At 47.0% G+C, this 27,233-nt stretch overlaps 2 protein-coding genes across 10 annotated transcripts in view; one reads left to right on the top strand and one right to left on the bottom strand.

The window, feature by feature from the left end:
• bcar3 (BCAR3 adaptor protein, NSP family member) overlaps window positions 1-14,921 on the top strand; it is an 18,807-nt gene extending 3,886 nt beyond the window's left edge. Inside the window, exons 4-18 of one of the 7 annotated variants that reach the window (XM_085927346.1) lie at window positions 2,909-2,951; window positions 10,288-10,416; window positions 10,594-10,719; window positions 10,814-10,930; window positions 11,018-11,253; window positions 11,324-11,424; window positions 11,502-11,636; window positions 11,701-11,904; window positions 12,053-12,160; window positions 12,242-12,597; window positions 12,787-12,902; window positions 13,025-13,196; window positions 13,262-13,373; window positions 13,454-13,657; window positions 13,770-14,921. In XM_085927346.1, the coding sequence (XP_085783472.1) occupies window positions 2,909-2,951; window positions 10,288-10,416; window positions 10,594-10,719; window positions 10,814-10,930; window positions 11,018-11,253; window positions 11,324-11,424; window positions 11,502-11,636; window positions 11,701-11,904; window positions 12,053-12,160; window positions 12,242-12,597; window positions 12,787-12,902; window positions 13,025-13,196; window positions 13,262-13,373; window positions 13,454-13,657; window positions 13,770-13,948 (2,338 nt within the window). In that variant the 3' untranslated portion in view covers window positions 13,949-14,921. Of the gene's footprint in view, window positions 1-2,908; window positions 2,952-6,086; window positions 9,477-10,287; window positions 10,417-10,593; window positions 10,720-10,813; window positions 10,931-11,017; window positions 11,254-11,323; window positions 11,425-11,501; window positions 11,637-11,700; window positions 11,905-12,052; window positions 12,598-12,786; window positions 12,903-13,024; window positions 13,197-13,261; window positions 13,374-13,453; window positions 13,658-13,769 lie in introns of those variants that run through there. The other 6 variants (XM_085927345.1, XM_085927344.1, XM_085927347.1 and 3 more) reach the window with 6 other exon arrangements.
• fnbp1l (formin binding protein 1-like) lies at window positions 14,591-27,233 on the bottom strand. 3 transcript variants are annotated; one of them, XM_085927352.1, is made up of 17 exons: window positions 27,038-27,233; window positions 23,069-23,184; window positions 22,940-22,990; window positions 22,731-22,878; window positions 22,135-22,197; window positions 21,350-21,454; window positions 21,118-21,246; window positions 20,830-20,976; window positions 20,523-20,747; window positions 19,926-20,093; window positions 18,884-18,993; window positions 18,678-18,810; window positions 18,486-18,577; window positions 18,256-18,422; window positions 18,128-18,165; window positions 17,873-17,993; window positions 14,591-17,079 (listed from the first exon to the last, which is right to left on the bottom strand). In XM_085927352.1, exons 1-17 carry the CDS (start codon window positions 27,059-27,061, stop codon window positions 17,072-17,074), a joined length of 1,845 nt encoding a protein of 614 aa, XP_085783478.1. In that variant the 5' UTR covers window positions 27,062-27,233; the 3' UTR covers window positions 14,591-17,071. The 3 variants fall into 3 exon arrangements, with proteins under 3 accessions (XP_085783478.1, XP_085783477.1, XP_085783479.1); XM_085927351.1 differs by having other exon boundaries at window positions 14,591-17,993; XM_085927353.1 differs by lacking the exon at window positions 19,926-20,093 and having other exon boundaries at window positions 14,591-17,993; window positions 27,038-27,232.

Below are 27,233 nucleotides of genomic sequence, written 5' to 3'. Positions count from 1 at the left end.
GACAACCTTGAAGCTCGAACCTCCACCGGCCAGAGAGCGTTGTTTCCCCTCAGACTGGACAGTGCAGAGAGATTCCTTCGGGGTATCAACTTCCGAAGGAAGAGAGAGAAAAAGGCTTGTCATCCTTCATCACGTCTCGCCATCTTTCTGCGGCTCCGATTACAGTCGACTGTATCTGATGTAGCTAGCTCATAGCCCCCGGCATCTGGGTTACCTTTGTAGGTCAGGGTGTGGCAGGCCCAGATCCTACATGACTGTCAACTCTTTGTCTGCATACTCAGTCTCTCTAGATCCATTTCATATGCCACGTGGTGACATACAGCCGGACTATTAGTCCAAGCCACCTTGGACCAGTGCAGGTGGCTGCGCGAGGAACAATATTATTCTCCCAGCTCTTTGGTTTAGTCTACCCAAGAAGTTTGTGTTTTCATTCGTCTGCTTCGTCAGGCACGAGCGAGACTGATAAGTGAAGGGTTAAGACATCACACCAACATGTTGACAGCGTTTTTTCAATCAACACTTTGTCAGTGCTACTTGGAGTCTTTCGAAATATGCTGCCACAAGTTTGGCACACTTTCGTCCTTCTCGGGAGCATTGTTGGCGGACGCCCTTTTCAGCTCTTTACAGAGACATTCAATTGGAAGTCTGGGGTTGGACCGGGCTTCTGGATGACATTCGCAAAGTTGTCCAAAAGTTGTCTGCCTGTTGCTATCTGGCTTGCTGATTTGAATCCAGCATTTCTCACTAATTGCCTTTCTATAAAACGAAAAGGGAGTGTGATGTCATTGGTATGCAAGCGGTGGCCAGTTCATCTTGGCTCTCCATTGCTCACCCCGTCTGCTGACCTTTGACCCCTGACCTGACTTTCCTCCTGATTGGCTAGTTTGCCTTTCTGTTGACTCCCAGTGGGAAGTTTTGCAGACCACCAAGTGAGGTGAGATAAGGAGGAGGCTGAAGACGGCAAAGGAGGGAGTGGCTGACATATGCATCTTTCCCTTGAATCAACAAAATAATGCCTTTCATGTCGTCGTTCAAATTTGCCTCAGCCTGAAACTCATTTTCAACTCCAACAAGCTGTGCAAAATGAATGTTTGCACCGGGGACACCTTTAACAAGCAAATCTAGTTTGACACTGACATCTAGTGGCTGCCCTTTGCCACTGCATGGCTTCGTCTTCGGCACACACGGACGAGCCCATATGGCGTCAAGTGGCCCACATGCGGTGATGCTAAATGTCATGTGGGGAAGCAAAAGAACAACAGAAGCCAGGAAAAGATTGGGCTGAGAGCAGCCGCACCCCCTTCCTACTTTGGACTCTTTCTCGCTTTGTGCAGCAGCAGCAGCAGCAGCAGGTCGGTCTGGTGGTCAAGCAAGCAGAAAGCCTCCCATGCTGGCTCAGCAAAACAAGAAGAATAAAAACAGCAAAGTTAGCTGTGGTTAGTTTGCGCAGACTGGAAGGCCAGCATCGCCCTCCGCATTCCAACCGCACTTTGCGTCTAGTCCTTTTTCTGCTCTTGCTGCGTTCGGTCTGACATTATCCTCCACCTGACCCACGTCCATGTGTGTTGTAGTTTTGCAGATCAGACGAGCGGGAATGCAAGGGGATGCCAAGGGAAGCTTTTTTTTTCCACGGGCAGGTGGACTATGTTCGGGGATGTCCACTGAGGTCAGGGTCGTGCGGCATTACGCAACATAATGCTTAGCCGGCTTGTCGTTTACAAGAAAGTAGCGCTCATCATTTTCCGACACGGGCTTCTTATTGTCAAAACATTCGAGGGTTTGAAATGGCGTCTTACACAGCCATGTTACAAACATGGAAGTACGTCATTTAAAAATGATACTCTTTTCCCATACTTCTGGGCAGGCCCAGCATGCAGGGGTGTCAACAACTGGATGCGATAATGATTGCGTGCGGTGGCGGCCATCAAAAAAAGCAAACACGCTGGCACGCTAACGTCACATGTATGCGAAAATAACTCTTTTTTCGACTCAGCCCACTTGTGGCTCAGTTATGGAACAGCGATTGTGAGAAAGCCCCACAGTGCTATATAATTAGCCATTTCCCGCACATGCACATGAAGTCTATCTTCTTTTCGGGAACCTTCTCGAAAAGGTCTCGAGATTGTAAATGCAAAAGCCAGCCCGGCGGGTGTCCGAATCATGACCATAACGCTCTGTGAATGTAGCCTTCTGTTCTATTACGTAATAAAAATCCCACTGGATATTAAAGCCGAAGGGTTTACAGCTCAATGTGTTTGGCTTGTTAAGTAGCGGCCTTGGCTAATATTCCCATGGGAACACGAGCTTGAAGGACTTTAACCGGCAACCTGATTGATTCGGGCCAGGGTTTGCGCTAATGACCTCTTTGGGGCCTCCTAGAGCAAGGTCTGCACTTGAGACTTGAGTTGCTTAGGGTAGAATGGGACCAAACAATTATCTCAAAGTGTTTCGTGGGCCGAGGCTACTTAAAATCAAACAAAAAAAAAAAGCGGGCATCGCATCTGTGTTTTCCAAGCGCTTGTGTGTGAAAATGTCAGTGGACTCACAAGGGTGGGCGTGTGGCCGGGATGTGTGTTATGATGGGGAGGGAGGGGGAGAGAGAGAGAGAGAGAGAGAGAAAGTGAGTGAGACTTGAATTAGAAGCCGTTCAAGTATGAACATCTAGTTTTGTGTCTCCCACGAGTCAACTCTGGCGAGCCGCATCCCTTCTTGATGCGCATTTCGCCACAAGCTACTCAACAGCAAAGATGCGTCAATGTATGCGAACGCTTGTTTGAAAAACAATATCGTCGCTCACCGGCTTGCACGTGGGAAGCGGAAAGAAACCCGGAGAACAAGGACAGCTTGTTGGCGGTTAGGACGAGATGTGCTCACTCAACAGGGCCTTTTCTCTGTCTGTGTTCCCCAGGGAGCCCGCAGCCGCTCGTGATGCCGCCGTGGACTACGTCAAGGTAAGATGATTCGCCACACGCATGAGGACAACGCTCACTAACGTTCTGCTGGTTCTACTCTGTACGCTTGTTGCTTATCACAATTTGTGATTCACAAAGTTGTCATGCCACATATTTGTTATCCTCTCTGTACAAAGATAAAAATGCAGAGACATAAACCTACAGTCCCGAAATAAGATGATAGTTGATTTCTGAACGCTGTCAGGAGGTCCCTCATTGCGTGCGGCATGAGTCACTGAGGTTGCAGTTGTTTAAAACCACAGAAATTTCTCCCTCCTGGAAAACTTTGCAATGTAAACGTTCAAAAAAGCTGAAAAAAACCCCAAATCTGTTAAAATCTTACAAAAAGTCAAACAAATGTAAAGGGCGGTCACAAACGAATATTTTTAGAATCAATTATTCCATCGATTAATCAAATAAATTTTATTGTGCGTTAAAGTATATTACAAAACCATTTATCCTAATGACTGTTCATGAATCAATGATTTTGTTCATTTGATAGTTGTTTAAAGACAAAAAAAACAATCTGCACTACAAGCAGCTAAGAAATGTTGACGCTGCTGATGCTAATAAAAATGTCATTCATGAGTAAAGTTAAATTGAATGATAAATGATAATAATAATGATAATAATATGAATCATCTTTTTTCTTTTTTCTGTCCATCATTTTACTGATTATTCCGCTCCAGTTTTCTGTTAATTCTGCTGGACAACAGAATTATGTCAAGATAATAACTGGAGACAAAAAGATTCACTTCTTCCTCACTTTCTTCTTTACGTGGTCAGTCTCACTCTCTCTCTCTCCCTCTCTGTCTCATTTCTTCCACTCCAACCTCCCTTCTGCTCTCCACCGAACTCTCTCTCTTTCCTCCCATCTCTTAGCACATATGTTTGGATGCTGACACCTCAGTGTGAAAAGCAAACTTTGTCTTTTGTACGCACGCACACACACACAACCACACACACGCGCAGTTCTGGTGTTTTGTCGGTCAAATGAGGACAGTGAGCAAGAGTCAACAGTGTGCAGCTCTTACATAATAGGTGGCAAAGTATAGCTGTCACTCAGTCTTCCAGGTGTGTTTGCGGTGCACAGGTACACGGGTGGGTGGCCTCGCATCTTATTTCCGGCGAGAAGGTCAAAAGTGCACGCTGTGGGTGAATGGAGCGGGGGTGCCGAAGGATGCAGGACGCTCGACTGTGATGTCATTTTGGATGGACGGCAATTTGCAAAATGGCCGCCCCCTAACAACAGGTGGCTTCTGCGGCCTCATTCATGTTCCACAAATGCAATGCTGCAGAAGACATAATTATTTTCAGGGGGGGGCGGTTGTGGCAGAATTGATTTCCTCTTTAAAAACACGATGGGAGTGACAAGGTGACCCTGGAACAAACTGTGCTTGACCTTGTTTGAATGGGAGGGAGAAATGTGCAAGTTGGATTTAATTAGCGCTTTCAGTGGAAGATATGGGAGAGCGACGCCGACAATGAATCTGCGACTTGAGAGAGAGAAAAAAAATCGTGGCTCAAGTCTTGCCTAAATTACGCCTGTCTTTGGTTCCCTTTGAAGAAAAAGCAGCCAGTTATCAAAACAAGCACCTTCTGGTCTGTGTGTGGTCTCGGCTTGCCTTCCTCTGCAAGCCACTTTGTTCATAGCATTTCGGAATAATAACATTACTGACTTATTTTTGTATAATTAAAGTATTAACTCGTGACCGGGTCAACAAAGGAGTGCAGAAAGTGAACTCTCCTGCCACCTGGTGGTCAAACTTTTCTGTGACAAGATGAGCTGTCGTCATGGCTGTTTGAGGTTTGGGATCATCCAAGTGACCCGTCGAGGGGTCGACGCCGGATCGGCTGACGAGCACCCGGCAGCTTTACGCTCGGCCGAGCCGACCCGACTGGGGCTGCGCTCGTCAATGACAACCAATCGATCGGTGACTTTGTCTGTCGGTAAGCAGGTCGCACGCAACTGGCTGGCCAACAGTTGATTCGGCAGTGCCCGGTGCCTTATTTAGTAAATCTACTTCGATCATTTGCAGGTTCACTGTCGATTCAGAAACACGTTTTTAAACTAACGTCCTTCTTAGGTAATGTGAGTTCTCATGTCAACGGAGCCGAAAGTTAATTGGGTGAGCGATATTGAACAAAGTGGGTCAAACCCGCACATGCCAACTACAGCCCCCACTGTCTAAAATGAAGACTCGATTGTTGACATCATCAGAAGATGCTACGACACAAGTCAAATGTCAAGTTGAGCCACTTTGCTGCATACGTGCAGATGTTTTTTTTTTCTCATCTGCAAATATAAACACAAGATTATTTGAGGTTCTTTGAGGTTTCATATTCTACAGTATAATGACTAAGTGCAATCTTCTGCGATTTGATGCTTTCCAAAATTGATGTGTGCCTTTCTTTTGCCTCGTTGGAGCCCGTACTTGAAAAAACAACAGACCAGTTGAAGAGGTTAAAAGTTTGCTGTGCCTTGTTGTTTCCGAGCGCATTCCTGAGATGACGGACGTGCGTATTTTAAGGTGGCCGTTTATGCTAGCTGGTGATTTGGGGCCGCTGCGGTCGGCCGTGCCGTACGTGTTGCTCCCTCCGGGGGAACATTGAACGCGTGTTTCCTCGGCGGATCCTCCGGCAGCCAAGCACTGTAATTAACGTCTTTGCTCCTTGTGGCAGAAATGTCTTTTAAGTGCCGGGGTGTCACCCCCCCCGAGCGTGTTTTCCTCAGTTTACACGGCCGGGCTATTAAGATAAGTGAGGGCCTGCCTGGCTGGCTGGCTCGCATTGTTCAAGTTATCTCGATGGCCTTTGATGAGCTTGAAGCGGGCTCTGTGTGGCCCGAGCAAATTCTTCCTTATCAAAAGAATCCAACAGACCAAAAAAACCTGTTCTGATGACACCCATCGCTCACAGAGTTAAAGAGACGTCATCGTCAGCAGTGCGATGCACATGAGGCCAGAGAATAATTTCTCCATTGATTTCTCCATCCGGCATCATCCGTGCGAGGGAGGGGGGCCTTTGCCTTTGGGCCGCTCCCAACAGTTGGAGAAGTGATTGGTTCATAGCAAACCACGTGTCTTTCTCAAAGCCATATTTGGAAAAGGGGGGGGGGGGTGTAGTAACAGAAAATGATCAGCGAGGAGGCAAGAGGGGAGAGTGGCGGACAACTCGCTCCGCAAGGGACTGTGGAGGAGCGAGACAGCGGACCCGGTGACAAACGGACTTGTCCCCGGGGTGCTCGATGACTAAGCCAATTGAGCGGACAAAGTTAAATAGCTAAAAGCTTTACTGGACCTTCACTTCATCCCATGGAAGTTGGAATAGTTTGTGTCGTCAAGGCAACCGTTTCCGGCTGAGGAGCATCGCTGGTTTACCTCCCGACACAGGAGAAAAAAAAAAAGCCCCTCAAAATGTCAGAGCGATGTAACCTGAAGAACCTGACGGCGGCTCTTTGCTGCTTCTACCACAACAACTCTGTCATCAACGCAAAGGTGAGAGGAAAAGGCGCACGTCCTTGCCCAGGTTTGAGCGTGTCGGGAACGTCTTCGTCTCATTTCACATGAACGGCTCTGAGGCCATTGCTTGTTGAAGCGCACTTATCCCAAAAGTGGCTGCAGACAAAATCAATCTCGTCAATCTTTGCCTTCAAACACTAGCCTTTTATCATCGGGACCAGACAGCGGCATCAATGAGCGACTGTGCGTGAGCTTGGTCCGTAAGTTGCGCACAAGGCGGCAAGTGTGCGCCTCAGAATGAAGGCAATGGCCTCCGCCACTATGATTCATGCCCCGCTCGCTTGTCATAGTTGGCTCCTTTTATGACGTCAGCCAAATGACGCCATGCCATTAAGCTGATTTGATGGAGCCAGCAAAATGGCACGCTGGCCCCCAACACGGCTTCCTGTCTATACTCGTAGCGGCAGCAAAGTTGAATCTACTTCAGGTTTGGTTCTTTTCTAAATGGATTCAAAGTGGGGCACGCAAACATTACAAGCAACAAAATGCAGCGACGCGATGCAACTGATGGGGCTCACGAATCCAAAGGACTGAAAACTTAATGGCCTCGAGCTCCTGATTTTGGAGTCGGCCAGTCAAAGCCCAAACTCGGCGGCGTGACCCGAAAAAGGTTGTTGGATGCTTGAAGACATCCAGACTGTCGCTCGTTGCCGGTCGCTAAATGCTAAGCGAGGCTACGCCGACGACCGTGTCATTGGTCCAGCGGGGAGTTGATATTTAAAGTGAAGGTCTTCAGAGTTAATGTTTAAACTAAAGGGGCCCGGAAATGTCACATTCCTTCACCCGGTGCATGCGACGGCCTTTTTGGACAAACGTTGCTGTAATTGACTTGGCAGCGGCGGCGTTCCGTGTCCATGTCTCGAATGGTCTGGGTCTGTTGCGACTACGTTCTTTCTTTTCTAAGACAACATTTGTGCCAGCGCTCTTCCTCCATCTTCACGGAGGCGCCATCTGTTTTGTCTGGGCGCCGGCCATTTATCCTCAAAGGCTTTGTCTTGTTCATCTGTGTGGATCTCAACTCACACTGCGACCCATTTAGAATTTCGGGAACAAATGCTAACCTTTTGCGTATTGTCCTACATTGTGAACCCACTTGATGCTGTCACTAAAAGGTATTTGCTCTTTCTGGTAAAAAAAAAAAAAAAAATCCTCTTTATGGCCTTAAATATAAAAGCCTCAAACTCCCAGGGCAGAGAACTACTTGGGCTCTGTGGACTCAACAAATCTCAATTGCCTTGTCTTCAAATGGAAAGCTAACAACTGCGATTGCCTTGGGAGCCAATTAGATGGCAAAAAAAAAGAAGCATCCACTCATTTGTGAGTAAACAGGAAAGGTGGGGCATTTTCAAGATGGCAAGATTTCTTATCAAATGTTTCTGAATCACACAAACCGAATAAGTTTCATGCCATTGACATTTGGATTCATTCACTGGAACTGTTCATAAGTTCCCCTTAGCTTCTTGTGACAGTTGGGGAGAAAACTTGGGGGGGGGCTGGAAACATTTGGGGAGCAAATGGATACACGGGGGCAAGGAGGAAATGGCACAGACACAGTCAAGCGAGGACTTGTTGTTTTAAGAATGACGGTGAGGATGATGATGCGCAAAGAAGGCCGATGCTGATCGGCTGCTATTGATCTTAAAGAGCAAAAAGATGGTTTTCATCATTTCATGTGGTTTGTGGCAAACAAAGGTCACTCAGTGCCAAAGACTTGAATTCTTTCTGCCTTTTCTCCGCTTGACTGAAATACACATCTTGTATTTTACAAAAGGTAATGTGACCACTTTCCTAAGTTGAAAGTCTTGTTGGGTTTTGTAAAAGACTCTTTAGTTTTCTTCTTTGCGTTTTGTAATCCCTGAAACAAATGGGATCCAAAGTGTGTTGTCAAGGCAAGGGGCTCTGTTTTAATGACTAGAGCGATGGCCAGACGCATGAAGTAAAATAAGGAATGGAGAGCTAGAAAAGACACAAAGACAAAAGGTTGGGCTTTGCCGGAGTTAGAAAGGTTTCAAGGCCAGTGTTGCTTCAAACGGTTTTTCCCTTCGGCGAGGCTCAGACGACAAAAAGACGGCAGGGTCGTGGCGGGAGAACTTGGTGACTTTTATTTAATGGAGTGACGTGGCAGTGTTTTTCTTTTTCTTTTGACCCGCTTTAATGTGTGTCTCTCCGTGAAAGATGACACGGGAAGTGTGTGTCAGTGCACGGGCACTTATGAAAGGCTCTTCACATCTGCTCTACCTGCTCGCAATGATAGGGGGGCATGATTCCATTTGGAGCGGAAGATAATCATATTAGCGAAGAAAGCGAGAGGGCCAAATGGAGGTGGGGAGCCGCGGTTAACGTATCGCCGGCTCGAAATAGCAGCAACAGCTAAATGAATATTTGTGATATCACAGCGGACATTTTCATTTGTTAGCACTTGGGAGTGGCCGACCATAAAAAATATTTGATGGCACCTATGCAAGGTTAATTTTGCTTTATACTTTTATGTTCTGCTTGCCCTTTTTGTATTTAGCTTGCACTCATTTTCTGTGTGGGAATCTCCCGTGGCAGAATTCCATTCAATTGTGTGTTGTTTGAAATCTATAGATGCTCACCGTCAACCATATGGCACTGATTCAAAGCTCGGTTTTACCAATAAAATACAAACGAGCTCATCACGGAAGAGAGAACCGCAAGCGAAGCTGTAACCAATCCAAGAGTTTATGTTTCGGGTTTGCGTGTGCAGGTGCGTATGGCGTCAGGTGAGGGTGTGTAGAAGGACAGGTCCGGCCGGGTCGGGTCGTGTCGTCTTTGACATTGGGAAGCAATTCGGTGGAAAACCAGGAAGGAGAGAAAAGCACAGCAAAAGGATGTGTGTGTTTGGGTCTGTTTGCCAATGTTCTGGATGACAGAGAAAGAGCAAAAGACCACACACGTGGCTGAAGAATCAGAGACGTTTGCATATTGGCTTTGAAGAGTTCCTTTCCGAACCATGCAGAGACCCAACAGCTACCATGTGAGTGTATGTACTGAGCGTGATATGGCGGACAATGTTTTCGAATCGAAAGGATTTTAATTGGCACTTACTTGGTTCATAAGTTACCAACTTGTCAACCTAGAAATGAGAAGAAACAACCATGAAATAAGATAACTTGATCAGTTTACTCACCTGGCATATTAGCCCACCTGTAAGGCTCTTCTCATTTGATTTGTTGCCATTTTAAAAAGTGCTACGTTGACGCGACCTGCAAGCTTTTCCAAAGACAAGTAGTAGATGGGCTTGCTAAATGTTAAAAAGACGTGCATGACAACACTCACAGATATTTATGAATCCTTTTGGAAGTCTGGCAGATCCTGCTCCTGCCGCACTGTGCTGTCGAAGAGTCCATCTAAAGCCGTCCGTTTGTTTTGTACTGCCCCCAAGTGGCCACAAGGCGCACAACACAACGACCAGCGCACAATTAATTTTTTTCGTTTGATTTATGACGCAATTCCTGTTTTTTTTAATCAAGCATAATCTAATTTATATAATTTGTTTAGTTTACAATTTCTGTATGTTTTTTTTTATCATGATCCAACTGATAAAGTATAATGTAACAGTTTTCTAGTTAAAAAAAAAAAAAAGTAGACATTTCCCACCATGGAAGTGGTTTGTTACGTGTTCTGAACATGGTCTTGGAAGAAATTAAAACTTGCATCTCAAGGCACCGCCGTATCTGCATATTTAATCCTTGCATATTATAATTGTTGCACCATAATTCCTATACGAGATATTGATATTGTTGGAAGCATGCCCGTGAGCCACCATTTATTGGTGTGTATTGGTATTGCAGTTTTCCCAAGACCAGTTCATCCTGGACGGTCCATCAGAGAAGCTTCGCAGAGAATTGGAGGAAGAACTGAAGATGAACTGCGATGAACCCAGAAGCCACGCTTGGTACCATGGAGCCATACCCCGGCAGGTATCCCATCAGAAGCCACTGACTTGCTGAACTACATCAGCAATTAAAAGGCAGCACATTTACTGAACGTGCAAAAACGATTGCATCTGCTGACTCGTAGTGCTGCCATTTATTTTCTGTAACATTTGTGTGTACTGGCCATCTGCTGGGATGCAGTAACGCTTTGTTCTGCCCTAGGTTGCTGAGAACTTTGTGCAGCGAGATGGTGACTTCCTGATTCGCGATTCGCTGTCAAGTCCTGGAAGTTATGTTCTAACGTGTCAATGGCGAAATACAGCCCAGCATTTTAAAATCAACAAAAAGGTAAGCCAGATTGTCCTGTGTGTGTTTTTTTTTTAAACTTCCACAAGCCGTGTTGTGCTGCTCTCATTCTCATTCTTCACCTTTTGTCGCCCAGGTTGTGATGCTGAACGAAGCCTATTCCAGAGTCGAGTACCGTGTGGAGCGAGAAGGTTTCGACAGCGTTCCCGCTCTCGTCAGATATTATGTCGGCAACCGCAAACCCGTCTCTCAGGTGAGTTTCCGACCGGACTCGCACCTGCTGAGAAAATAAGAACAAAAATTGGAAAATCTCATTTCATTGCCACGTCATTTGTTGCAGGTGGTCGGCGCCATCATCTTCCAGCCCATCAACCGCACGCTGCCGTTGCGCTGCTTAGAACAAAAGTACGGATTATCCGATCCCCATCGAGAGGCGGGGCTGATGGAACAGGAGCGGCGGCGTCAGAAACGCCTCAGCCTCAACATCGCCAACGGACACGTCCAAGACAACACGCACGGCGGACACGACGGCAGCCACTACCACCACAACGGAGTGGGGAGAGGAAGCCCGCTCAGGTTGGTCGGGAACGGCCATCGTTGCTTCAGCCTCCGTTTGCCACTCGAGTTGACGTTCTAATCCGCTCAGGCTGAAGGATCGTTGCGGCAGCCAACCGGCGAGTCTCAATCAACTTCCGGAGAAGCGGCGGCCGCTCAAAGCGCACCAATCAGAGAGCTTTCTACCACTCGGTTAGTAAAGATAACGTTTGATCATCGAGCACCCGGAAAGAATGGCTGGCAAATAGCTTCTTATCCGTGGAATCCAGGATCCAGAGCCCAGAATCAGCAGCACTCGGACAGCCATCTCCTCAACCCAAACTCCAAGTCTCCCGTATTCCGGACGGGGAGTGAACCGCTGCTGAGTCCTTCAGTCGCACGGAGGTTGGCAGAGCCACCGGCAGGTCAGTTCACGTTGGTCAGGTCACCCGAGCCGTGTCACCGTGTATCACCTTTGATGGGTTTTAGCTATGCTCGCAGGTCAGCCGATCCGGGGCTCTGACAGCCAGCTGTGTCCCAAACCTCCACCCAAACCCAGCAAGGTTCCTACGGCACGTCCGCCTCACTTTGCCGGCCTTCAGCTTCCACGTCTGGCCTCTGACGCCTGCCCCAGCTGGTCTTTACCCACGTTGGACTCCACATGTGGGGAAGTCCCTGTTTGGAGGACGGCAGGTCATTCCCGCAGCTTTCTCTTGTATTTTTGTTGTGACGTGCAGTCGTGTTTTGATCATTGTCACAACACAGTTGTCAGTAATACCCATGGGCTTCTCTGGCCTCATCAGTCCGAGCGTTGTCTGAGGTGCCCGATGTGCTCCTTCAGGTCCTCCTGCACCGCCGGCAAAGTCCGTCCACGCGGACCTGCGAAGCTCCTCCAGCTGTGCGCTACCGCAGATTCACTCCACCAACTCTGAGGCAATAACGGGCCCAAGTGAATGCCAGACTCCCGCAGACCTCAGATCCCGCAGCCCGCTGGAATGGGATGAACCAAACTCTCCCGACTCCATTCTAGACAACGCCCACGAACTCGAGCGGCTGCCGTGCAGCTACGTCGAGAGATTGAGGCAAGAAGGCGAGGCGCCCGATGAGACGGGGGCGCAGAGAGGGCTGGACCGAAGCTCCTACCATCACGCCATTGAGGCTTTGGAAAACACCAGCGAGGAAGAAGAGGAGGACGAAAAGAGGAACATCTTCTTACAGCCGGTGGTGGAGACTGAGTCGGCGTTCCGGCCCACCGAGTTTGACTCTCGACTTCTGCCGGCCGAAAACAAACCGCTGGAGATGTCGGTTTTGAAGAGAGCCAAAGAGCTGCTGCTGAGCCACGACCACCACAGCATAGCCAAACACCTGCTCATGGCCGACTGCCAGGTACGTTCCCGTCGCCTAACATCAAGCCTGATCTTCAAACCGTCCATCCTCCAAGAACTGTTGAGTTTTCCTTAAAGTTACTGCCAACCATTTGGACATTTTCAAAGACACACGATATCGTGTACAATGATATTGACACCAAACCACCAAACGAAAAGACTTTGCTCTCATCGCCATTTTGTGCTTCAGGTGGCAAGGATACTCGATGTGTCGTCTGAGCAGAGAAGTCAGATGGGGGTCGCGTCTGGCCTGGAACTGATCACCTTGCCGCATGGTCGACAGCTGAGACTAGACCTGATGGAACGGTATGCATCTCACAACAATGATTATTTTCAATTTGCAATCAATCCTTTTCAAACATAAAATGTTGACGCTGGCATCACAACGCAGCCTTCTCATCAACTCCCCCCCTCCCCCTCCCTTCCAGACACCACACCATGGCAATAGGCGTGGCCGTGGATATTCTCGGGTGTACGGGCAGCCTGGAGGAGCGAGCGTGCGCTTTGAACCGCATCGTCCTGGTGGCGTTGGAGCTGAAGGACACTGTGGGCGACTTATTTGCCTTCACCGCCCTCATGAAGGCTCTGGAGCTGCCGCAGGTAGCGCACACCGGCATGTGGAGCATTGACATTGCTGAAATACAAGCTGGATTGTGTTTTTGCAGATCAGTCGTCTGGAAGAAACATGGACCACTCTGAGAAGGAACTACACGCAGACTGCCATCAGCTATGAGAAAACTCTCAAACCTTTCTACAAAAATCTCTATGAGGGAACGGGTAAGTTGAAGAAAACTGTTGTTTCATTCAACGGCAGGTTGATAAGCAAATGTTAGAAACTTATTTTGATCTGGCGTCAGCTTCCTGTCCTGCTGCGGCGTGCGTCCCCCTCCTGTTGCCTCTTCTCACTTTGATGGAGCAGCCATCCATCTCGCCGGAAGGGGCGGAGCTCTGGGAGACCAGTGACCAGGGCTGCGACATCATGCTGCGTCACCTCGAGGCCGCGCGCGACGTCGCACGCAACGCGGACATCTACGCTGAGAACGCACAGACAATCATGCACGGTAAAACCAAAAGAAAAAAACAACTGGATTTCCACGCATGTTACTGAATCCGCCATTCCGGATCATTGACTAGCTGTCATTTTACAGCAGATATCTGGTCGTACGTTTTCAGGATTCCGTTGTGACGAAGACTTGCTGGAGGTGTTCAAGACGGATTTTCAGCTGCGGCTGCTGTGGGGGAGTCGCGGCGCTTCGGTCAACCAATTGGATCGCTACAGCAAGTTCAACCTCATCCTCACCGCATTGTCAAGGAAGCTGGAACCCCCGCCCAAAACACACACCTTAATTTGACTTCCCATTGGCGGCAACGTTTCAGTTGATTAACGCAACATGATCAAATTCATAAAGAGACAAGAGTTTGAGTGTCATGGCGGCGGCGGCTCAAGGAAGACCGACAAGATGCAAACGGGGACAAAACTTGCACTTTCATTTTTGTAGAATGTCCATAGAAGTAAGTGTAACTAAACAAACATAATGCATAGTTGGAGTTGTTTGTTTCTTTACTCAAGACTCCCGAAACTAAACGGCTAAGGTTTAAAAGAGAGGAAAGGTGTTTGTGTGTACATGTGAAGATACACACAAGTACTGTAAGTGAACCAACGTTGTATATATGTCAAGCTTTGTGTACATACACAAATTAAGGAGAAGAAAATGTCAATACATTTGAATGTTTATATTCTGAACTACTGCAGTAAATTTAAATAAATATGGCACATGTTCTTAGGACTTTTTTTTTTTTTTTTTTACATCTGCAGGACAAATGAGAGGACGAAACTACAAATTAAAGTCGAGCGGATTGTGAATGTTTGACACGTTCGCACGGTTGGCACATTTTTCAATTTTGCATTTCATGCAATTCTCAACACAGTATGTTGATGTATATTTAGTAGCTTGTGTGAGTATAAAACTCACATAAAAAATGAAAACTTGTAATAAATGCATTTTTGATTTAATTGAGGTTAAAATGGAGGAGAATTTGAAGCATATACAGTATTCAATTTACAACAGGGACGGTTTATATATATTTAAAAAAAAAAACAATCACAATTTGTGAGTGCAAATTTCTCATGACAATTATTTTTAATCAAAAATATTAAAAGGATAATTACTGAGCTTCCCTAACTTCTCACTAGTTAACAGCTACATTAAAAGTGATATGAAGTGAGTCTCTTTGGATTTTTTTTTTTTTTTTTTTAACAGAGCTTGTACATCAAAATGAGTGGAAGACTGAAAGTCAATAACGTTCAGTGTTATACAGAATAAACATACATGAACAAAGAATAAATGAAGCAATGACGATTGTTTTTAGAAACCAGTCAATCGAGCATTGTTGAGTCGTGGGCAAAATGAACAGGGACAGTTGTCTTAAGTGTAAATATCACACTCGGAGTACAAATTTTGGCAGATATGTATGTTAAAAGACTGGGAGGGGCTTCGTAATGGCTTCATCTGCATTGCGGCTTCAATTCAATTAGGGGGCACGCCAAGAAACGTCTTGGAAAGGTGTGGCAACATAATCAACAGGGCAGAGGAATGTTTGAAGTAGCATCAACAGCATCATTTTGCACATTTCACAGCTTCATAAATAAAAAGAGAAGAAAAATGAAGGCGCGCGTGGTCACATCTGATGATTACCAACACTGTTAGTTTGTCCTAAAACGGCAAAAGTTGTTAATGAATCCACTAAACCCGCACACTTGGTGGGTAAGAAAACAACAGTGACCATTTGAAACAACAGCGAGGAATTGATCCAAAAGATGAAGAAAAATCATGCAAAAGCTTCTTACAACACTTGTTACAAAAAGACCAGGAATACCAATGGAGCTTTAAAAAAAAATTAAAATAAAAACAGAGCTTTTTGTTCTGCATTTCGACACAATGTACTCATCTAGCACGTTCAACCAGTCATTCATTCTTTCAAATTCAAATGCTGTGGTACTTCGGGGCAAAGTGCATTGGTTCAATTTCAAACCTTAATGTCTTCCGAAGAGTGTCAATCAATCAATCAATCAATCAATCAATCAATCAATGAGTCAGTCAAACAAACGGAAACACAATCACCACAGAAAGACATTCAACCAGGACATCAAAAGATGTTCATATGTACAAGTCATTCAAATAAAACTGCCAATGCACGTCATGTGCCACGTGAACACGCACACATCACTTAGCTGGTCGTCTTAAAAAAAACAAACATTGCAATTGGTTCATCCATAAAAAAAGTGTACTACACATCAGTGGTCCCTGTGTCACCATATTGGAAAATAGAAATGATGACGCGGCAATATCGGGCCGATGGGAGACGCCTTCAACATGGAACAGTCCTGCTTGAGTTTGCCCGGCAAAGTCTGCCACCAGACAGTTAGAATATCAAGTCGCCATGCCGGAGAAGAGAAAAAAAACGAGGGCGGTGGAGAGGATGCAAGATTGTCCTGCTCTCTGCTTGATTGCTGTTTGGGTGACGCGCACAAAGAAAGACAAGTCATGACGAGAAAGTTCTCGCTAAGACCACATAAGCAGATTTGAGCACATTGGAGACGCGTTAGGGACATGCGACATGATGTGGATGACGTGTCAGAACAGGCATGAGGAGCAGAGTGGCACAGGCGGGCCGGCAGGCGGGGGGGGGGCAGGCATCACCAACCGAGCACAGATGTCATGAGCAAAGGGATGAGGTGAAAATGTTGCGGCGCTCGACGTTAGTGGCAGACATCATATTCGCAAAGCTATGCGACCCCAAAAGAGACATGAAAAAAAAAAAAAGTCAACATGTGCTTTATGGGACGCTACAATTGATTATCATTTGACTTTCTTCATGTCTCTTTAGGGGCTTTGTACTTTTACTAAGCCTGCCATATATTAATCTTATTTTCCTCATTTCCAGAATGGGGGGAAATCTGCACTAGCAAACACAATTTAAATAAAAATAAAAGTCTACAAGCAAGTCATTTGAATGAGTTTAAAACAGCGACGGGTGTCAACTTTGCGGAGATTGCTGTGTTATGTACCTGAAAATTAGTAAAGGGCACAGAGATGGCTGGTGTCCTTTCGACTGACAGGAAAATGGGAGCATCTTTGTTTTGGAGCTTTACTGCTGAGAGGGGAACATGACGGTTGCCCTCTACTGGCCAATTAAAGAAAAACTCCCCAAATGGGTTGTTAGCAAGTAGAAGCTCTCCATGCAGAGGCCTGCATGATTTTTAAGGAATTGAATTCCCGCTTACTGCCATTTGGGTTCTCCCCAGTTGTTTAGTTAAGTGGCGAAAATGCCGCGGCCGTTAAGGATGTGAGCGCATGCCGACATGCAAACTTGCCCTTCTCTTTCCCATTCTCGCTTTCACCCCCACCACCAAAAATCAGGCACCGGCGAGAGCCCTCCACCAGCCAAGCAACCACCTGGCCACCCCGCGGCCCTCAGGAACCTGCACAGTCATACACAGGAGAAACTTTGTTAATAAGGCGCAACATCACAGGAAAAAGGGAACCTTTGACATGGATGTCGAATGACCAAAGTTTGACTTTGCTTTCCTTAACATGCAGCCATGTGGCTATATAAATCAAATTTACTCGACATATTTGAGACCTTCTGCAGTCATGTTCAGTGGAACAAGGAAATGACAAGTTGGGCAGAATAGAAAGCAAAGGGAAATTTGTTGGTTTTGCTCAAAAGGGTTTTTCTGAAATGTAGAATGTCAAAACATCAAAGTCGCTTCTGCAGAAACACTTGAGGCTAAATGAATTTGTCCAATAACAAATAAAGACGTGATCGTGAGTGAAAGGAAAATCTGCTCTGATGGCACAGATCAAGCAAAAACTGTTAAATCAATAAAAAAGCATCAAAATCAATAAAATAGCTATTTACAAAACATCAACAAGATGAAGCAAATTGGTGAAAGTTTGGAAAATGTTACACCAAACATGGTCAACACTTTGATCGATAAGAAGCAATAGAGAGTTTCTAACGTGCACATGCTGTAAAAATGTCTTTCAGACACAAACACACACTCGCCACTGCAGCATCGGCTACAGGTGGGGGGGGGGGGGGGGATTACACAGTTAGTGGAAGAGACCGACAGAGGATGAGAGGGAAGCCAAAACGTGCAGATGGAGACACGCTTTGCGTCTTGGTTCTTGTTGGTGATGAAAGAATGGAAAAGGGTTTTGAGGGTTCACGGGACAGAGGAGAGGCGAAGCTTCAGATGTAGGTGACGGCACCTTTGCAGTTCTTCTCCATGGTGATTTCCACATAGGTGGTGGGCACGTAGCCCTCTTGCCCGCTCTGCTTCCTCGCCCGTGTCCAACCGTCACCTTTGTCTTCCTCGATGATGTACAAAACCTGCGGGAAAACACACAGGACAGGCCGGTGGGTTTTCTTTCTTCTTTGTTTTTGTTTTTTTTAAAACACAATTACAATAGTTAAGAAGTGTTAGAAAGTTGACATTAAAATGGGAGAAAATAATGGCACCTCACCTCATCTTCAGCCATGACCAGAGTTCCCTCATTCTGACCTAAAATAAAAAAATTAACGCAGCAATAAGTGCATAAACTGAGGTCTTTTTAGTCATCCTTGCAAAATGTCACGAGGAATCCCAGCTCACCGTCAAAAGAGTACAAAGCTTTGCAGTGGCCGATGACGGGCAGCGGGTCGTCGTCATCGAATTCGTCGTCAAACTCGTGAGGGTCGCCGCTGGGCTGCACGGGACCGGCGCGCTGATGAGGCGTGTGCTGCTCCTGGGCGGCGTCTTCCGTGTAACTGCCTTCGGGGCTGCGACAAACAGAGCAAATGTTGCAATTGGACTCTGCGACTCTGAGTTCATTTCCACGTTACCTCTCTCTGCCCTGCGGGGTGGGATGGTGGTTATCGGCGCTATGCCTCCTGTCCTTGGAAGCCTGCTTGCCCTCCACCTCGGCCAACCAAGCCTGCCGTTGGAGCGAGACAGGAGAGTCCGGTCAGTGTTTTGGGAGAACCAGCAACATCCTGTCGTTTGTGGCCAGGAGACGGCGCCTGTTCTTTTCTCACCTCGTGTTTGTGAATTTCCGAGCGGAGCTTTTCCATGTTGAATATGGTCTCGGATATTTTGGGCTGCAAACTGTTGGGGTCGCCCATCGGTGGAGTTTTCTCATACACGTCTTTCATTTTGTTCAGGGCGTCCCTGGCAGAGGCAAAAAGCAAAGCTGACATGTAATGGACTAAGACACAACACGACTTGAGCAGGTCCTCGGTACCTCTGATCCATCTCAATTTGGAGCTTGTTGTTGAGCTCGTCAATTTTCTGCTGCAAGCGCTTCCTCCTCTGCTCGGGGGGCAAGTGGCTGAAGTCCTCCACCGATGGAGCCTGGAGAAAAATGAAACAACATTTTAAAGTTGTACTTTGTTCTGCGGGAATGGGAACTCGTTTTTTTTCTTTTTCCTACATGTTCATCTGTTGGCTACAATCGGGACGGCTACGACATGGCAAGATATCTCTCTTTCCTACTGTAAGCAACATAGGTCCACTTACCAGCTTGACGGACCACTGAGATGTAACACACGAGCGGTTCCAGAAAGGCAAGCGGACGACATAATAAATACGATGCTGGTTAGTCGAACGCCTATGCCTAACGGTCGATTGGTTCAAACCTCACCAATCCACATTTTAGTTTATAACTTGCTTTTTGATTCATGTTTCTGGTCATAAACTCATTTACCTTTTGTCTGGACTTCATCACTTCATATGAACGTGTAAGCTATTTCAGACTAGTAATAATAAAAATATGTCAAAGTATTTTCAAGTGAGAGCTGCAATTGTGAGGAGCAAAAGGCAAATGCGGCTCGATTGCTTGCCGCACATTTGCGAGAGTGCTCCCGCCTTTGTGTCACCCCACAGCAAACTTAGCAAGACCACCAAGATCATCAAACATCCAATGTCAGCGACATTAGCACCGCAAGCCAAACGCCAAAATCACCAGAACTCCTTTGCGGCATGATTGTGGGAGAAATCTGCCATTTTGTAATTGCGACGACACAAATGTGTCAGGAACGAGAAAAGCCCAAAGTGGAGACGAGCGTAGAGGCGGGCAAGGTGTTTGCAAGTCTCATCAAATGACAATTTTGAGAGAGAAGACCAATGTGGCGAGCTGCACATTTGAGTCCGCAGCCGTCTTTTTTTTTAATTGAAAGCATTTTCGTGACCTGCAGACACCCTGGAGAAAAGCACGCTTCAATCATCAAGGCGACAGGATCCGCCCGCCACAAGCGTCAACGGAACGAGGCTACTTCCTGGCTCACCCCTCTTCTGAGACCCTTCAAGTTCTGGGGGATTCTGGGGACTGTGGTCTTTATGTCGGACAGATACTGGGTCACTCGTTCGGCACTGAACCGATTGGGAGGCAATTGCGAGCTGGGCCGTGGCCAGGAGGAGGACAAAGGAGGTGGAGGGGGGGAGGAAGAAGGGGACTGGCGGGGTGCGGGAAGAAAGGATAAAAGCGTCAGTCAGGACGGCACTTTTGTCAATCGGACGGGCCCGAAACACAACCTCGACTAAGGTCAACAACGACGAGCTACGTTCAAGAAAATAAAGTAAGGCCTAATCGTGGACGGATTACTGCCACCAAGGTTCCTGCGAGGCAGCGACAACGCAGAGATAATAATTAACCAACATTGCCCTCGTGAAGAAGAAGGGCAAGGTCCATGAACGTAGCAAAATCTGAGACAAAAACAAATGTCAAGCTTAGCAAATGTGCAACGACGTCACGTGGGCTGGCAAATCAGAATAACATTTTGAAACAAACTTGCGGATAAACAACCTGTACGTTTTGTGCCGCTGCTTAAGGACATGGAGCCGACAACAAATGCTCCACCAGAAGGGGGCGCCGCGCTACGTACCTTTGGTTTCTTCCCAAAGAGCCAGAGTTTGTTCTTGGCTTTGCCGATTGAGTGTTTTGGGTCCGGTCGCGGCCCGGGGGCGCCGTCTCGCTCTCCTTTGGGCGTGTTGCTGCTAATGGCCCCCTCGGAGCCGGTTCGACTGAGATTCTGACTGTAGTCTTCAAAGGGGAAGTCGCCCGGAGGCTCAAAGCCAGACTTGAAGGACTCTACCACGATGCCGGAATCCTGGAGCGAGGGCAGGAAAACGAGAGTCAATCAGAAAGCGAGCGGAGATTCTCGTCAACTTGCTTTTTTTCCTTCTACACACCCTTCGCTCATCAACAGCTTTGGCCGCCGTAACCATTCCTTCTAAGCACTTGGAGATGATGGGAATGACTCTTCGTTCCGCTTCTGCAAAGCTTCGGTAAGTCTCGCCGAGCTTCACCGTTCGCCGCTCATCCATCGCTTGCAGATTCTGCGAGACGAGCGTAGGCGTGTGCATTTCGACCGATCGATTGTCAAAGCGATGACAGTTAGCGAAGAGGCAAGTGGCGAATGTACGAGCCTGGTTCAAAATACATTTCCATCGCTCGCCGGTGTCAGCCGTTTGGATTACCTTGAAGATGTGCGGGATGGCATTGTTGAAATGTTTCCACTGCTCGGCGTTGAAGTTCTGCAGCTGGGCGGCATACTCGTTTTTGCTCTCGTCGACCGTGTGAGTGCGCAGGTTATATTGTGCTTTGGCCTGAACGCAAACAGCAAAGAAATCAGCGAATGGAAAAAGTCAACATTTTTATTGCGAATGCAGATGGAAGGCATATTGGCGCAATTTGGAGGCTGTTAGTTACCTTCTCAACTTCGGATTTTGTGGCATTGATGTCGTTGTCTAACCTCTCAAAATTTATTTGGGATTTCTCTGCTTCCTTGCATTCTCTTTCAAACTTCTTCTTACTCTGTTGAGCAAAAACAAAATAGCAAAGCATTAGCCATGGCAAGAGGATCTGAAATAAATGTGTGGTTGTAAAATATCAATTTACTGACGATTAAAAAAAAAAAAGCCACCAAAACGTGCGGGCTAATATTAAAAGGGCCGCAGAAAAAATAAAAAGTGATGTGAATGGGACGGAGATGGTCGACTTCCTGACAGGCCATCTGGGTCACATTAGTAGAGAAGCAAACACAGTCGAATAGCGGAGACATGACGAGCAGGTGATGAGTCAAACCTCACAGCCACCCACCCAAATAGACACTTGACTTGTCACTGTACTATCAAAGAATTCACAATGAGCATTTGAAGCTGGTAAATGCACCACATTGTGTCACGATTTTGCAAATTGCTAGCTTGGTTGCACTAAATCCAACCAAATGACCTCAGAAATGAGCAAATGGAATCGCTGCGGGCGATTTTCAAAGCCAAGAGGACGTTGGCCAAGTGCGGCACATGCGCCTGCGACTGTGTGTCATTGCCGTCACTACCAACGACCAGCCAAAGCTGAGTTTCTTCTTCTCAACAGAAATAAGTCAAATAAGGAATATAAGAACCACATGACCTCGAGTAACCTTTGAAATATGAAAGAGGAGAAAATGAAAGGAGAAAAAAAACATACCCCCCTCCCCTCCTCCTTTTACTTACGTTGTCCATCTGTTTCCAGCAGTGATCCAAATACTGCTGGGCCTTCCTGCCCTCCTGCAGATGCTGCGCTCACACACGCACAAACAGCCACAAACAGACACGCACACACACACAAGCAACACAACACAACGTTTAAACCAAAAGACAATTGACACACAACACAAACAAGAAAACATTGCTATCCACAACAGCGAGGAAAAGTGCCGCACCACAATTTCACAGGGGCCAATCAAAATGAAAGTAAGCTAGCATGTGACCCCATTTAGCAGCGTAGTGTATTTCTCCGAGAACTTGATGGGGGAAAAAAAAACCTCGGCTGTGTCTTATTTGGGGTCTCGTCCCATCTCCACGTTTGGAAAGTGGCTTAAGTATTCCACTGAGAGAAGGGAATGTTCTTCCAAAGAATGCGAAGCGTTTAGAGCAGCGGCGGCAGCTCAGGGAAGGAAACAAAGGCAGATGTTTGACAAGACGCTCAACATACGCATCCTCTAGTCCAAACACCAAACAAACGTGAGGGTCGGCAGCACGTGGAAAGCATCGTCAGGGCAAGCGTGGGCACTTTTCTCGCTGTCACGGCGTGACCTAAACGCGCTCACCAGTTTCCTCTCGGTTTTCAGGTCCTGGCTGTACCTAATGAGCGTTCCGTAGACCTTGTGCCCCATCTCCTCGGCCACCACCTCCCTCTGGCCCGCGTAGTCGTTCAGCTCGTTCAGGATGTCGTAAAAGGACAGACATGACGTGAACCTGCAAGATGGGCGGCATTTGTTCCTGCCAGAAGCAAAGTGACCTATTTTGGCAGACTCACCTGGGTTCCTCATCTTTGGAGCGCTTTGGCCAATATTTCTTGACCAAGTTCCTGATGCAGAAAAGAGACAAGTCATGGTTTAGATAAGCTCAAAGACGGACACTGCCTTCTTTGTGTGTGTGTTTGCACCTCAGCTGCTTAGCATAATTTTGCTCAATTTCCAACCGTTCCTTGACAAACTTGGCGTAACGCTCCAGGAAGTCGATCCCCCACTGAGTGTGCTTGTCCAGATTATCGAACTGGTCCTGTTGACAAAAAAAATAAAAGAATGAACACACAAATTCAGTATGGCTGCTTGTAACCCAGTTCACAAGTACGTCGCCATGACAGGAAGCAGATAAGCCATGCAGACGTCCCGCGTGCATTCCAGGGGACGCAGCAACCTTAATGGGCACAAAATACACCGGCGGGACAAAAGGACTCATTAGCCGCTCTTGCATTCCAGGGCAGACACACAAACGCAGCTTGTCTTCCCTCTTCCATGACATTCCTGGGAAAGCCCTGATTTCTGAAGAGTTGCGCATCCCCCAATACCTCCACTCAGCTCATGCATGAAAAATGACAAATATCCAGATGCAGACGTGTACACTTTTCCTCACCTTCGCTAGCTGGAAGAGGGAACGTGAGCGTCATGCTGGCTTGTCAGCTTTCATGGCAACTCGAGCCATCTGCTGTCACGGCGCACGTCCGCAACCCGACGGACCGGTCTGTCTACAACATGGTAAATTCTGGATCGAGCTACCCCGGCTGTGATACGTCAATCCAAAATTAAGCATTGCTCCACATTCATTTGTGCGCACTCATTTTGGAACATTGGTTTTCAAACATCCACTTGGTGTATCCACATTAACAAATGTGCCTTCTTTCATTCGTAATGGCCCACATTTGAGGGAAAATTTGTAGTACAGGAAGTACGCCAAAAACATCCGTCTGTTTACCTTTCAAACTGCCAACAACTATTCATCCATCCATCCATCCATCCATCCATTTTCTGAACCGCTTTGTCCCCACGGGGGTCGCGGCCATGCTGGAGCCTATCCCAACTAAAAGTCTTCAATCTGCCTACCAAGCATGTTTTGGGGATGTGGGAGGAAACCGGAGTGCCCGGAGAAAACCCATCCGGACATGGGGAGAACATGTAAACTCCACATACGGAGGGCCGGAGGTGGAATCGAACCCGCACACTCCTAACTGTGAGGGGGACGTGCTACCCAGTGCGCCACCAAGCCGCCTCCCAACAACAAGAGAAAATAAATTGCTGTCATATTTTAAGGAGAGGGGGGGAACATCCGAAAGGTTATTTTCGTTTTATTGTGCCAACATTGACACATGCAGGTAACACTCAGATGCCGATAGCCATCACTACATTACTACAAAGTAAAAACAACTCGGAGAGAAACGAGAGCGATGACACACAAATGTACACGTCGTAAAAACAGTACGAGCTGCTTAGCATGGTGGTGGCAAAAGAAAAGTGAAAGTTGGAACATCAATTATCAAGAAGGAAAAATGTCAAAGAACAACCTCGGGCCACTTGGACTTAGAGCCTCATTACAAGTTCACTTTACAGTTTTATTGTTTGGTTGAATGCATTTGCCGATGTTTTAAAATGTATATTTAATCTATTTCAGGGCTTAGAGGAGCAGACACAATGCCAGGCACCTTCTCCTTTATGGATGTTTATAGCGAGTGACTCAGAGGTACAATGTGCAATTGATGGACAGGTTACCGGGGTAACCAAAAGATGGCTATGCCAGCAGCTAGTACGTTGGTGTGTAAATGAGCAGGGCAGACTTGAGGGCAACACGGAACATTTTTATGAGGCCGGCTTGCCAAATAGCCAGCCTGGGAAAAGTCTTGGGAACCGAGAACCACCGTTGTTTTCTCATATGCAAAAAGACAGAAAGGAAATGGCAGAAGGAAGAGAAGTGGGAACCTGACCTAGTTACACTCCTCACATGTGTATACAGTCACTCCCCGTGGTGTGATTGGCGGTACAGTGTGAGCAAGAAGTGTGTATGAGCTTCAAATTGCAACCAAAAGCCAGCACGACCGTCACACCCGCATGCAGAAAAACCACCCACTCGCAGATCATCCCCCCCGACACGGTCACGACGTGTTGTGCCCGCACACAAGACCGAATGGACATCAACACAAGGTTTGCCTCACTTTGGCAGCGTCCACGTTTGTTGCTGAATGGCCTGCCAGCACCAAAGTCGGACAGGATGGCCCGCGGCTGCTGCAAAGTGGACCCGAGCACAGCTGCAGGTCTGACCGAAGCCTGCCAAGTCATGACTATGAGAGGTCTGGAAGTATTCCTGTCTCCGGTGAGTCAGGATTCACTTCCTGGAAAGAACGTACTAAACACTACAGATAAAAGAAGACGGAATTTGAATCCCTATGACTGCTGTGAGGAAGCTCCAGCTGAGAACCGACCAAAAACTGAGTCACGAGGTGACAATCTGAAAAGAAGCTTTTGTAAAACTTGCGGAAAAGGTTCTTTGACTTGCCATACAAAAGATCGCCTTAGCTAACTCGCCTCAGTAGGAGACCCGAGGCAACGTCCTAAAATATTGAAGCTTTGCGGGTATCAAATGTTTTCCACACCGCGTGCGCCGGCTCCTGGATGAAATATGAGGATGGAAACTTGTTCCGCTGCTTCACGGCCGGTCTGACGTTCCGACGGGGCCTTTTCAACTCATCGGCTGACGGACGTTCCGGTAAAGGCCCGTCTCGTACCTCTCTTGATGCATGGCCGGTCGGCAGAGAACCCCCACCTGCCCGTCTCTCCTCCATTAGCGAGACTCGGTCCTCGAAAGACCCGAGTCGGAAGAACAGAGCGAAGCAGCTTCAGAGCGATCCGTCTGAATTGAGCTAATAAAGTGCTAAGCAGCCAAACAGGTTGAATGTTGGCAGCCAACACATTAATCTCATCAAAGGATTATGACCCGGGCCACTCGGTCCGCCCGAGCGTCTTTGTTTGCTTTAAAATGAGCTTTGCCACTACTAGAGATATTGGAGGGATGCTAGCCCACTTCCTGACAACTACGGAGGTGACCTTGTGCAAGAAAGCGACCCCTCCGGCTCAGGAGGTGCTAACAAGACATGTCTTTCAGTCTGACCTCGCAGCTCGCATGTGTGTGACCCGCTTTTGTGCGCTGTGCCACACAAATATACAACATGCTGCAAGTTACATTTTCCCACAAGGGAGTAATAACAGGGTTATAACAAGCCTTTGTAGTTGGGTGGACCCGAGTCATTCTCAAATTCAACACATGAGCAGTGCATACCATGTCTATAACAACAGACAATTCATCAAAATACCCCAATTTACAGAAAACACAAAGCTTTAGAATAAATAAGAAATACTATTTCATATAAACCATCACAAATAAGTCATACTCATTCATCTAAAATAACCCAACATACATTTCATATAAATGCACATAGAATATCAGTCAACGTGAATATGTTTACGTCTACGCACGCGAGTGGCAATTTATCAAGTTAAAACAAACCAATATTATTATTACTATTATTATTACTATTATGATGATGATTATGATTATTATTAACTTTAATTGATCGGATGATGATCATTTGAGGTACAATGAGCGCGGTCGGTGTGTCTTCAGGGTTTTTCTCCGCCCTTCTTGCAAGCAATCCCTGCCAACGTCCATCCAAACTGGGCGTGACAGCCAAAATTGTTCAAGAAACAACTTGCCGGTCTAAATATTGCATGGAGTGGGGCAAACAACACAAGTGTTGCAACACGAAATCCGGCGAAGCGAGGGAAGGCAGAAAGACGAGCTGCCTGGAGGGAAACCTGCCTATTGTTCCGCCGCCGCCGCTGTCACAAGCGTTGCTTGAGGTGTGCCAGGGATTAGCTTTAGCATTAGCCATTGCCCAAAGCCTTAGCCGCGCGTGCTTTTACACAACGCTTAAAAAAACGAAAAGACGATAAGAAAGAAAAAAGAACGGTAACACGGCACCTTTTTCCCCTTCCACATCCACTCGCCGAGTTCAACAATCAAATCACAACTGCAACAAAAGCGGAGCACTTACAAAGTGTTCATAAGAAGTGTCCCAAAGACTTACCCAGAGCTCCGTTCCCCAACTCATGGCGGATTCCCCCTTGTGAGTTGGTTGGAATCGGACTGCTATTTTTCCCTACTCCGGTCCGGTTGTATTCTCCTCAAACTGCAGCCAAAGGCGAGCCCGAGTACAAACTGTCTACGCGCACGCGCATTAACTCCTCCCCCTCCGCTTTCTTTCTTTCTGTTCTCCGCCCTGC

Source organism: Syngnathus leptorhynchus, chromosome 13 (assembly GCF_054491065.1).
Source record: "Syngnathus leptorhynchus isolate UIUO chromosome 13, UIUO_Slep, whole genome shotgun sequence".
NCBI lineage: Eukaryota > Metazoa > Chordata > Actinopteri > Syngnathiformes > Syngnathidae > Syngnathus > Syngnathus leptorhynchus.
Note: the sequence above shows the minus strand (reverse complement) of the source record. Positions and strands in the feature narration are given on the sequence as shown.

Excerpts from the sequence above, each read along its gene's own strand:
- fnbp1l (XM_085927351.1), bottom strand. The coding sequence starts at position 27,061 with ATGAGTTGGGGAACGGAGCTCTGG. Across the intron at positions 21,247-21,349 it reads CAAAATCCGAAGTTGAGAAG|GCCAAAGCACAATATAACCT; the intron begins GTAACTAACAGC and ends GTTTGCGTTCAG. Across the intron at positions 17,994-18,127 it reads TGGTCATGGCTGAAGATGAG|GTTTTGTACATCATCGAGGA; the intron begins GTGAGGTGCCAT and ends GTTTTCCCGCAG.